General features: G+C 33.3%; 1 protein-coding gene across 2 annotated transcripts in view; it reads right to left on the bottom strand.

Moving 5' to 3' along the window:
- Positions 1-12,554, bottom strand: part of CWC22 (CWC22 spliceosome associated protein homolog) — a 63,129-nt gene that overhangs the window by 20,062 nt on the left and 30,513 nt on the right. For both annotated transcript variants that reach the window (XM_061135670.1, XM_061135673.1), the window contains exons 6-11: positions 9,092-9,220; positions 7,422-7,590; positions 7,095-7,148; positions 4,883-5,018; positions 4,586-4,792; positions 4,435-4,497 (exon numbers count right to left, since the gene is read on the bottom strand). In XM_061135670.1, the coding sequence (XP_060991653.1) occupies positions 4,435-4,497; positions 4,586-4,792; positions 4,883-5,018; positions 7,095-7,148; positions 7,422-7,590; positions 9,092-9,220 (758 nt within the window). The remainder of the gene's footprint in view (positions 1-4,434; positions 4,498-4,585; positions 4,793-4,882; positions 5,019-7,094; positions 7,149-7,421; positions 7,591-9,091; positions 9,221-12,554) is intronic.

Here is a 12,554-nt window from a genome sequence, read left to right as displayed (position 1 = left end):
CAGAGTGGTGTAAGAGTTTATCAACCAACAAAGATGAACACACACTCCTAGGCACTCAGACAGCACTCTAACTAATCAGACCAGAGAAAACCGTATGCATAATTCTTCTGCTAGATAGAAAGCAGCCATGAAATAAGCAAGGGATGAGAAGAACAAAGAAAAAGTAGATGAAGGTTTTCCAAAAGAGCAGGAGCACTGGAACAATAAATTAGGGAGAGAAATTAGCATCATGGAGAATGGAGTCGAAATATTACTAGTTCATCCCCAGCAAGAAGATAAGTCTATTATAAAAAGCAAAGATGAGCAAGAGAAAACAAGAATTTAGCCTGAGAAAGTTTTCTGAAAGACAAAAAAGACTGAAGGAAAAAAATGCATACTTTAGTGTTCACTCCCTGATGGCTAAGATGGTAAAGAATCTGCCTGAATGAGAGAGACCTAGGTTCAATCCCTGGGACGGGAAGATTCCCTGAAGAAGGTAATGAATGGCAACCCACTCTAGTATTCTTGCCTGGAGAATCTCATGGACAGAGGAGCCTGGAAGGCTACAGTCTATACGGTCATAAAGAGTAGGACACGATTGAGTGACTAACACATTTAGGTAGTGAATGAAATTTAAATAGTAGTGAGATTTTTATTAAAATGTATACCTATTAAGTAGAACATTATAATTAATTGATAGAATTTTCATATGTGCAATAGAAGTGGAAGTCTAAAGGCCTTTAAAAAAACTGGTAACTCCACTTCATTGGAGTATCATTTCTTAAAAATACAACTCACATTCAGAACTATTCAAAATTGTGATGCAAAAGACTACATGAGGTCTATCATCATGTTAACGGTAGTAAACAAATAACAAAAACTAGAATCATATTTTGTCCAACGGTATGTGTTCCATCAGCCTGACAAAAGATTTTACAAACCTGGCCAACAACCCCCCTTTGCATTTTTATTGTACTCAGACAGATTTTAATACAGTTTTGGGGCCAACTAATTTTTGGAAAAATTCTAATTTCCTTATATTTAACTAAACAGTATAAATCAGAAGCCACACATAATAATGTTAGCAGAGATCCACATACTAGAGAAGCAAGTCATTTTACAAAAATGGAGAGTTGTCATTCAGCCCTTAGCTGACATACAAATCTCTTCAAGAATATTTCTAACCAATGTGACTTCAAGAAATGATCTGCAGTGTCTAGTTTATAATGCTGCTCAGACAGACCTTTAAAAGGGGAAACTATTTAGTATTCAACAGGAGGAAGAACGGCACTCCTGCTGTTTTCCCAAATGCTCTAAGACCTAAAACACAAGCACACCTGGGTCACTCTAAGGTGCTAATTACTAAAGCTGTGCCCACTTCCTGCTGCGGTCATTTTTTTTAATGCCAACTCTAGAAGAACATTTTACAAAAGAATGAAGGTCAAATGGATTGTCTAGCTGTTTACATCATCCTCTCCTATTCCTTAACTTTAGGATCTACTTACTAAAATCATTTAGGCAATGACAACTGGATTTTAGCAACTAAATAAAGCAGTGGTTTCCAAGGATGGTCTGTGAATCCTGGAGGAAATCACTGAGACCTGCCAGGTGGTCTGTAGGTCAAACTATTTTCATAGTAATACCAAGATATCTGCCTTTTCACTGTGCTGACATCTGAAATAAAGACTCAAATGCAACAGGAGTTAAACCTTGCTGCTTCCTGAGCACAATCAAGCTATCAAGCTGCACAAGTACTCACTGCACTCTTTACTGCCACACTAATGTAGCAGGAAAAAAAGCTTCATTTAACAGTGCCTTCGAAGAAAAAACGTAAAATTATTAATTTTGTTAAGTCCAAGCCCTTGAGTATCGGCATTTATAGTAGTTTGAGTAAGAAAATACGAAGTTTATAGATAGCACTTCTGTTAAAAGACAAATGCACAATGGTGATGGTTATCTCAAGGAAAAACACTTGTGTGACGGAGGTGCAAGATGAATTACTTATATTTTTCATTTTTACTTGAAACAATGGCAAACAAACTAGAGTCATTAGGTATTTACCAGATATTTTCTAAAATATAAAGTAATACTGTTATTTCAAGGAAGATAACCAACAGTTATTTTCAGATATTTGCCACAATGATCAAATGAGTTTTCAAGAGAAAATCAGAATTCTAGAAAACACATATCTATTCCTATGACTTGACAGCTTCCCAAATTGTTAAAGAGTTTTCTGATAAAGACGGGTGGTAATATGAATAAATGTGATTTCTTCAGAATATGTTAATGTGTCAATTTAACTTTGATAACATTAACACATTAATACTTGGAAGATGTGAAAAACTTAGTGCATCAGTATTTTCCAAATGACTGATGAAACATGTTACAAAATCATGCTTGGGTAAAAGATCCATTCAAAGTGACAGGCCAACATATTTTAATGTTAACAAAATAGGAAAATTAATGGATATAATTTCAGGTTTCACAGTGCAATTCAATCATTAAGAAACTAATAGCTATTAAATATTTAATTGGAATAGTGTTAAACAGAAATATACACAATTATAATTCTGAAAAGGCTATTAAAATACTCTTCCCTTTCCAACTACATATCTATGGTGAGGTTAAATTTCCTTCATATATTTCAATCAAAACAACCTACTGCAACAGACTGAAATGAGAAGCAATATGAGAATTCAAATGTTTCCCATTAAGCCAGACACTAAATTGCACAAAATATTTACAACATACCATTCTTTTTCTTAAATTTCTTTGTTCATAGTTATTTTTATAATAACATGTAACTTTTGCAAATACGTACTAGGTTTATTATTGTTATTTTGAAATGACCTAATATTTTTTATACTCTCCATTTAAATTTCTAGTAAGTAAATGTCAATAGATACAACCCACATAAACAGAAGTTCTTTGGAATTCTCAATAATTTTTAAGAGTATAAAGGGATCTTGAGACTACAGAGTTTAAGGAATGCTACAGTAAAGAAAAGTACTACTTTCTTGGCCAACTACCAAGAACCTAATAAAGAAATGGATGGGGATTCCCAAGTAAGGAAAAAAAAAACCAAAAACCTCTATAACCAGGTATAATAAGAATTCCACAAAATTACTGGTATCTTTTAGGGAGACTATGGAGAAGGAAATGGCAACCCACTCCAGTGTTCTTGCCTGGAGAATCCTGTGGGCAGAAAAGCCTGGTGGGCTGCTGCCCACAGGGTCGCACAGTCAGACACAACTGAAGCACCTTAGCTTGCTTGAGTGGCAGGGAGACTACAGAAAAAGAAAGCCACACGAAAAGGGGAAAATAGATTCAAGGGCTTTCTCTATGTTTGGAAACTACATTTATTAAAGAAAAGGAATCTGGCTATTGCAGCGAAGTGTCCCTATTGTATCAGATTTTAGGATAGTGTATAAAACAGGAAGCTTCATACACTTTTACTTCCCCTTCAACGTTCTACTTCTAAGCATGATTAGAGCACAGAACGTGGCAATGACAGAGTTCTACATCTCTGCTCTCTCTTCCGAGGAGCTTTCAGAGCTGTAAGTATTTGTCAGGTAAAATCACAACTCAAGGGAAATAAACTTATAAAATTATTACAGAATTATAATATATAAAATGATATAAATAATTATATATTAGAATGATGTAAGCAGCTCTGAATATTAGCTTTAGAAGAAAAATAATGACACACATATTAAAAAAAAAATAAAAGTACCAGTGTCTAAATACATGCTCTGTGGTAATATAAAGTACTGTATTTTATTTATCCTTACACAAACATTTACTCTTAAACAAATAACTTACTCTAGGTGACTTAGCTAGTAATGACAGAAACAAAATACAAACCAATACCTATACAAACAGTGCTTATGATATATAATAATCAATTTATCCATTAAGTATATTAAGCTACTGTGATTGATTTTATCAGAAAGACATAAACCTGCCCTCAAGAAATAATGAAGTATAGAACTTTATAATACAGTATAGCACTTAATCAAATATTAAATTGGTGGCAATTTAAGCAGCAACTCTTAAGTGGAAGTGAAGTTAAATAACGGCCATTGTAATACATGAACATTCTTAAGAGGGATGAAGCTGAAGAGCTGCATAATTAAAGAGAGAAAGAGGAGAAGGAAAATGAGTTAAATAATTTAAAATGAAGTAATACCATGGATAGGACTTCCCTGGTGGGCTATAGTCCACAGGGCTGCAAAAGAGTCTGACACGACTTGGAGACTAAACAGCAGCAACAATACTGTGGATAAGCACTAGACAGAAAAATAAGGCATGGGCAAACAGTGCAAAGAGAACGGCTTCATAGAGCAAAGATTTCAATAGGCAGGGGTCAGAGTGATCTATACCATTCTATCACTATCATACAATTAAATAAACGTCTTCTTTTAAAAGGAAATTATTTTTTAAAGTTTTACATACCCTTCTTAATAGCTCTGTACTTCTCTTCATTCTCCATAAAATTAGGATCCATCTTGAAAACATCTCAAAAATAAATAACACAAGTTAGGTTGTTACTTTCAATACTGACATTTGTTTGTATGCCACTTCCCAATGCCCACCCCTGACTTACTAAGAACATCTTCTGGATTATAGTCATCTTCCAGAGGAAGCATGTGGGTGAACTGATCATCTTCTTCCACTAAATCAAGTCCTCCTAGGATAACAGGGTGGTCCTTGAATCCATCCTTCCTTACAGCAAACATCACTTCAATCATATACTGAACCCTTTTGTCAATTTCAGACTCATGGAGAATGTTTCGAAGGCGTTCAAATATAGCTAAAGTTAAACACAAAGAAAATAAAATAAGCACTACATATAATAATATTCAAACAGAAGCTCAATCTCAAACCAAGGATATATATTTACCATTGATCCCTCTTGGTGACACTTGTGTTAATTTGAGACCACATTCCTTAAGAAAACCAATAGCTACTTCAACACTATCATCTGTTGGTCTTTCCAGAAGCAAAGTGAGCATTTCTAAGCATAAAACTTCATGAGCCTTGAATAGAAAGAAGACACACAAAATGCTTTCACATGTATAAATCTACAACAGATGGTAATTTTTAAAAATTAGTAAATCTAGTTTTTACAGTGATGATATTGTACATATGATGATCAAAGTTTCATAATATACATAAAAATACTCTAAATATGGGATACAATTTTTCTTTTACTTCCATTATGTATCTGCAAAGAATTCCCTGATGATTTTTCCAAAAATCTTAATTTACTACACTGGATACAACCAGATGATTTATCTCCAGCAGAAATATTCCCTTATATTCTCTATATAGGAAAGATATATTATCTTTAGGAAATGTCGTAATTAACCTCAAGATAGAAGTTAAAAGTCATTTACTAATTTTTAATATGAGATATTTTCATAACTGCTATATGAAGAAAAGTAACATGATTCTTTTTATAATATCCTTCTCCATGATCACAACTCTATATACATTTCCCAATTCATTCTCTCAGCAATTCTGTTAGCAAATAGTTCTTAAATTACATGAATACTAATTTTCTCAGAAAATTTCTTTCTATAGTTTATAGCATACAATGACAGTTTTGAATACTTCTATTTTTATTTAAATTAAACTCTACACTGGTCATGGTCAAAGTTTAGAATTTTATAAACAATGCCAAGTAGAGAGGGAATAAAATTATATTGAGAAGCTTTGCTGTAAAAAAAAATGGACTTAGGAAGCATGTTTAAAAGACCATACATATGCCTTTTAAAAACTAGACTCTTACTTGAGATGGAGAGACAACTTAGGAAAATATCTTCTTCGCATCTAGCACAATATAAAAAATGAACACTGCTTTTATTTTGGGAAGATAGGCAAGGCTGACCAGTCTTACATTAGAGACAAGAAAATACTGCCCTGTACCACAGTTTGGAAGATGCAAAATACTTATCATTTTAACTGGTTTATGTCAATGTCAAAAGTATCTCCAAGTGTAATATATATTCAAAAACTGAAACATATCTGTGCTGTTGTAGTCTGTGAAATTAGGTTTACAGACATGTAAAATTAAGTCTCTGTGATCTTAAGTAGAAATTTATCATTTTAATAATATGACTAGGTTAAAATCTAAAAGGTTTCTTAAAGTGAGTACCAGAATTTCATGTAGCAAAGAATTAAAATATTAAATGTTAGAGAAACAAGATTAAGTGTGACTTCAAAATTCTTCCTCTTAATTTTTAAAAATAATACACATCTGAAGGAAAACTGTGAGTATGGACAAGAGCAATTTTACTGTTTTCATTTTTAAAATGTGGCTCAGCAGGTAAAGAATCCTCCTGCAATGCGGGAGACCTGGGTTCAATCCCTGGGTTGCGAAGATCCCCTGGAGAAGGGAAAGGCAACCCACTCCAATATTCTTGCAAATACTGGATCGCAAAGAGTCAGACACGACTGAGCAACTTTCACTTTCACTTCCCCCTGGAGAAGGGAACGGCAATCCACTCCAATATTTTTGACTGGAGAATTCCAGGGACAGAGGAGCCTGGCGGGCTACAGTCCATGGGATTGCAAAGAGTTGGACAGGAGTGAGCGACTGACGCATAATATAACATAAATCAAAACTCTCAAACAGTGGATAAATAAAAAAATAAACACAAAAACTAAATAATAAAATGATAAATTTTTGCATTTAAAACATTAAAATTATTTAGTACACAATATTTTATAAAATGATTCTAAGAATATATGAGTATATACATATACCATGTAGTTATATGTATGAATATACACATATATGTGCAGTTGTGGGGAATAGCATTTTTTAAAGAATATCAGCTGTTAGGTTTTCTTGAACACTGGGTACAGGGAAAAGAGAAGAAATAGTAACTTTTTAAATAAAAACACATTATAGTCTTTGAAGGAAAAAGATTCAGTTAAGTAACCATGTAGAGTATTAAGAGTTTGATTATTATAGTTCTAAAATTAAAATATCATTCAGGATACTTTTCTGAAGGACTGTAAGTCAAAACAAAGATGTCACTGAAGTGACATCAAGCCTGTGGTCTAATGCCACTGAATGGCACAAAATTGTGAAAGTAATTACTTACCACATTTTGATTAATAAGATGTGCCACAAATTTTGAAGCTGTCAGACAAAGTGGCTGAAAAGGGAAATTAGAGACAAAGTTAATTTATAAAAGAAAACCAATTTTCATTTATCTATAGAGTCTACAGTTTACTTACATACTCTACTTAAAATATGTAACATGCAAGGTAATTTTAATGTGTTATAAAATAAAAATTAGTATATGTGAAAACACGCCATTTCTGGATCAATAGAAATCAACATCACTCACTAAGGTTGAGACTTACAGTTGATAAGGTTTATTAGTATGTTATCTGTAGCAGTCTACTTACAAGTCCATTACATATACCTTATCATTTCTCCGATAGCCTTTTCGAAAATTAAGAATTAATCTTTTGAGGATTAACTCTCCAATTTGTGGAAATTTTGAGTTGATAATTGCCACTAACGCTGCATAAACATGGGTGAAGATTGGAGAAGCACTCTGTGCTTGCAAAACAGATCTGGATAGCAGGCCTCTGGTTAAATGGGAAAAGAAAAGGCATCAACAATACTCACTGATTTCATTAGAAGGAAAAAAATTCAACTAAAATCCAGCTATATTACTTCTCTGTAAATCATCATAAAAGCTAAATCATGACTAAATTTTCACTACCCTTATCTAGAGGAAGAAATTGTCTTACTAATAAATTAAAACTGATTTTGAGGAAATAAAATGTCAATCTGTACTTATATAAAATAGATTTAATATAATTTTTTTCAAAAATTTTTCTCTCTTAAATAGAAATCTTTTCCAGTTGCTGTTCATTACATCTAATCATGAATTTAAGTTCTTAACTTCTTATATTAATTCACTTAACATTATCAAAAGAAAAGGGAGAAAAGACCTACTTCAAAAGTATTGAACTTTGACTTTAAGTAAAATTTCCACTATGAGCCCATCATTCATATAAATTAATTCTGCAATTAAAGACAAATCTGGGTGGCTTCCATCTAAAAGACAGGTTTAGTCTACTTTTCATGAAAATAAAAGTGAAAACAATATTCCTAAGACAGATAAAGACATAATGTAAGCACTGCAAAAATAATGCTAAAACAACGACAGGAATATAAAAGGTCCTATCTTCTAACTCATTTTGAAATGGACATGTTTCTATCAATGTACATATTTGATAAGAAGAGAGATACAAAATGGGCTAACTTAAGAGTTATTTTTAGCAATTTAATAACAAAATATTATTCGGTTGTCAAAAGGCAGAAAACTATGTCTTCATAGTTATCAGGTCAAGGTATGACATCTGAATCACTAGAGTAGAAAATGAAAAAAGAGACTCAGCTTATAAACTGTAACATCTTAAAGTACCCTTGTAACTTCTGAGTCTGCTTCTTTCTGAATAAAATGAGCGCTTTCCTGTGGCGGCCGCCCAGTCACCTTACTAACCCCCACAACCTGCTCCACTTTACTTTATATATATATCCCCAAAGTTCTGTGCTGATGATCAAGGTCATATGGGAAAATAGTCCTCAGATTTTAAAATAAATAGAATATAGAATATTTCTATTTCCTGATGAGTTAAAACATCACAAGTACTTAAAAACCACACAGAAAATGGTTGTTATTCCCTCCTGCTTTTCTAAAATTTACTACTTATCTTTCTCATTTCTTTCACATTCCCACTTTGCTTTCATTAGAAATTAAACTGGTGTGAGAATCACTTTGTGTATACATAAAGAAATCATTTATTTTTCTTCATGAGCTTAAATTATTGCAAGTATTCAGTCAATAAATAACTGTGCCAAAATCATTATGTGACATCAAAGCTTCTCAGAGAGTAAAAACTCCATACAAGCTCTAACAGTTAAGTTATTTGTTAGTAGCTTACACATTTATAACAACTGCATTTTAAATACTCCTTGAAATACTATTTGAAATGAAATAAATGATTATTCTTCATGTAAATATTATTTTCCATTGAAAAAGTGCTATGAAATACTACAAATAAAATAGCCAATGCTTACCTTCCTCTAACTATATTTTCTTGAAGAAGTTCTTGAATAATAATACCGATATTGGAAATGTTGACTTTGTTGATCAGGCCATTGATAGATTTCTTCAGGGCTTCCCAGCTCATCCTCTGGTATGCTAAGCTAAAAAGAATTGATTTTAATAAAGATGAAAGCTCAGTCAACAATTACAGTAACAAGAGGTTATAAGAACACAAAAAATACTTAGTGTTCCTTTATTTTCGAAATAATTTTCACAAAATTACCCAAAGGAACAATAAAATATATGACCATGTGGATATATAGATTATACCTAAACCATATCTGATTCTCCATACATGTGATACTAATATACAAATTTCTTTTAATGACATAATAAAATAATACAAGGATATGTAAGGATAACATCGTTCTTATGTCCATGTATGTGTGTGTCAGTTGCTTAGTCGTGTCCGACTCTTTGTAACCCCATAGACTGTAGCCCATCAGGCCCCTCCGTCCATGGGATTCTCCAGGCAAGAACACTGGAGTGGATTGCCATTTCCTTCTCCAAAAGGAACCATAGAAAGAAAGAAAGTGAAGTCACTCAGTCGTATCCGACTCTTTGCAACCCCATGGACTGTAGCCTGCCAGGCTCCTCCATCCATGGAATTTTCCAAGAGTACTGGAGTGGGTTGCCATTTCCTTCTCCAGTCCATGTATATTGCAATTTATAACATGTATTAGTTAGATTCAGTACATGCTTATTTTATAACACTTAATTTACTAAACTTGCCGTTAAAGGAAATGTTTTAAAGTAAAAGCAATTATTTTTAATTTAAATTACAATATATAATACCTAAATATAAGCTGTGAAAAGGAAATCTGGTATTACGTTCCTTCTCATAAAAGCATGACAGAAGAAAAAAATTAAGTTTTAAACCATAAAGAAATAGTATTAATTATAGAAAAAGAGAAAGTCATACAAAATCATGGGACTGAAAGACTGTACTAACTATATTAAAGAACATCTCTATATTTAAGCAGTAGTCCCACAGGCTTATTAGCTGAATGCTAGACGGCTACACTGTTTTTTTTTGTTTTTTTTTTTAACTTAGGGCACAGGTAAATTATTTAGTCTAAACGGGTTTCTTTAGGTTGAACTAGGTAATATCTAAGGTCTTTTAAAGCTCAAATTCTATGGGTTTTATCACTATTTCTCTGTGGAATATGATTTCAGGTGCAAAAAGTCCCAACTTTTCCTTAATTTTCTCTGGCAGTCTGGTAAAGGTGATGAACTTCTTAGAATAATGTGTGTAAACATATAGGATAACAAAGGATACCAATCATATTGAAATAGAGCTTTCAAAGCATGAAAAGAACAAAAGTTTGATATAGCATCCTATCATGTGCTTCTTAACACATTATATAGCAAAAGTAGTAGTAGGCATAGTAGCTTCTTTAATTCACAAGTAGCATAAAAGGTATTTTGAGGTATTTGTAACAAATTATCTGTTAATACTATGGTCTGCTGCCTACATTCCTCATAGAAATATTAAACTACATCAATTGAAAAAGATGCAATCTTTTCCAATTCACATTCATGGACTGCCTGAATTTTATCCATGGACCTCTTGAAAGTCTATAGGTTAAGAGTCCCTGTTTTGAACCCTCCTACACTGTTGATGGGAATGTAAACTGGAGCAGCCACTACAGAGAACAGTATGGAGGTTCCTTAAAAAACTAAAAGTAGAATTACCATACAATCGAGCAAGCCTACTTCTGGACATACATTCAGAAAAGACAAAAATTCTAATTTTAAAAGATATGTGAACCCCAATGTTCACAGTGGCACTATTTATTAATACAATAGTTAAGACATGGAAGCAACCTAAGTATCCATCAACAGATGAACATATAAAAAAGATGTAGTATGTCTACACCATGGAATATTACTCATCCATAAAAAAGAATGAAATATTACCATTTGCAGCAACATGCACGAACCAAGAGATTATTATACTAAGTGAAGTAAGTCAGAGAAAGACAAATATTCTATTGCTTACATGTGAAATGTAAAAAAATAATACAAATAAACTTATCTACAAAAGAGAAACAGATTCATAGATACAGAAAACAAATCTATGGTTACCAAGTGGAAGGCAAGAGAGGGATAAATTAGGATTATGGGATTAACTGATACACAAAAAGTAAGCAACAAGAATTTACTTTGTAGCACAGGTACAAGATATCCACTATCTTGTAATACATAAAAGAAAAGAATCTGAAAAAGAACATGCAACTGGGTCACTTTGCTATATACCTGAAACTAACACAACATTATAAATTAACTATGGTGGTGGTGGTTTAGTCGCTAAGTTGTGTCTGACTCTTGTGACCCCATGGACTGTAGCCCGCCAGGCTCCTCTGTCCATGGGACTCTCCAGGCAAGAATACTGGAGTGGGTTGCCATTTTCTTTTCCAGGGGATCTTCTTGACCCAGCGAACAAACCTGGATCTCCTGTATTGCAGGCAGACTCTTTACCAACTGAGCTGCAAGGGAAGTCCCAAAATACTTCAGTGAAATTAAAAAAAAGCTCCTGTTTTAGAGTGCTATGCCAGGTACGTCAAGGAGGTGGTGTTAGAGCTGTCAACAGGGGTGAGAAACCGCGTTTTATCACTACACTGTCCTCAGCAAACACTGAAGAACAGCAGGCTGCAGTTAATTTCATTACTGTTTCTAAATTCTCTATAGATTGCACATTCCCTTCCTGCCTGCATCTGAGGTGGAAAACTCCTCCTGCCTTCAACCCAACCCTTTGGTATGCTACAATATAGAGTAGTAAGGTTTATGGATTAACAACTAGCCTGATCAATAAGATACTGCTGATACATAATCACAAACTCTTCCATTAAACTTTGGTCAACAGACAATAATCACGTACAACTGTACTTCTTAATTAGGAAACCTAGAATTAACCTGACTTAGTATCTACTGAGGAAAGACTACACTTCTACTTCTGTCTTCTTTACAGCCCATAGGCAGAGTTCAACTGTATAAAAGAATCTGCTTAAAAGTGCATTTATTATGGGTTCTGCCCACATTATAAAGAAGACTTGGAGATTAATGACAATGCTTTCAATCTTTTACAGTTAGGATTGCTTTGAATGGGGTCAGTGACAGTAAATATTTTTCACTAACACTTCCACTACTGTCTCCTATAAGAGCAGCATGCCTGCATGACCATGAAGCTCCCAAAAACCACAGAAGCAACTTCCAAATCCCTTCTCTACATAACACTGCAGGCATCACTACCAAGTGCTGGTCTATGAAACATAAAGAAAAACTTATTGTTTGAATGTCATTTAAATGTCCCCTTCTAGCTCATAAAATTGTTACACTTTATTTCAAATATTTTAACTTATTTTATAAAAATGACATTTCTACCTCAAGCTAATTCTTACAACAAATTTATATATTTCATTATTTACACAAGGT

The sequence above is a fragment of the Dama dama genome, chromosome 33, assembly GCF_033118175.1.
Source record: "Dama dama isolate Ldn47 chromosome 33, ASM3311817v1, whole genome shotgun sequence".
Classification (NCBI taxonomy): domain Eukaryota; kingdom Metazoa; phylum Chordata; class Mammalia; order Artiodactyla; family Cervidae; genus Dama; species Dama dama.
The sequence above is the reverse complement of the archived record's forward strand: the minus strand, read 5'-3'. Positions and strand labels throughout refer to the sequence as shown.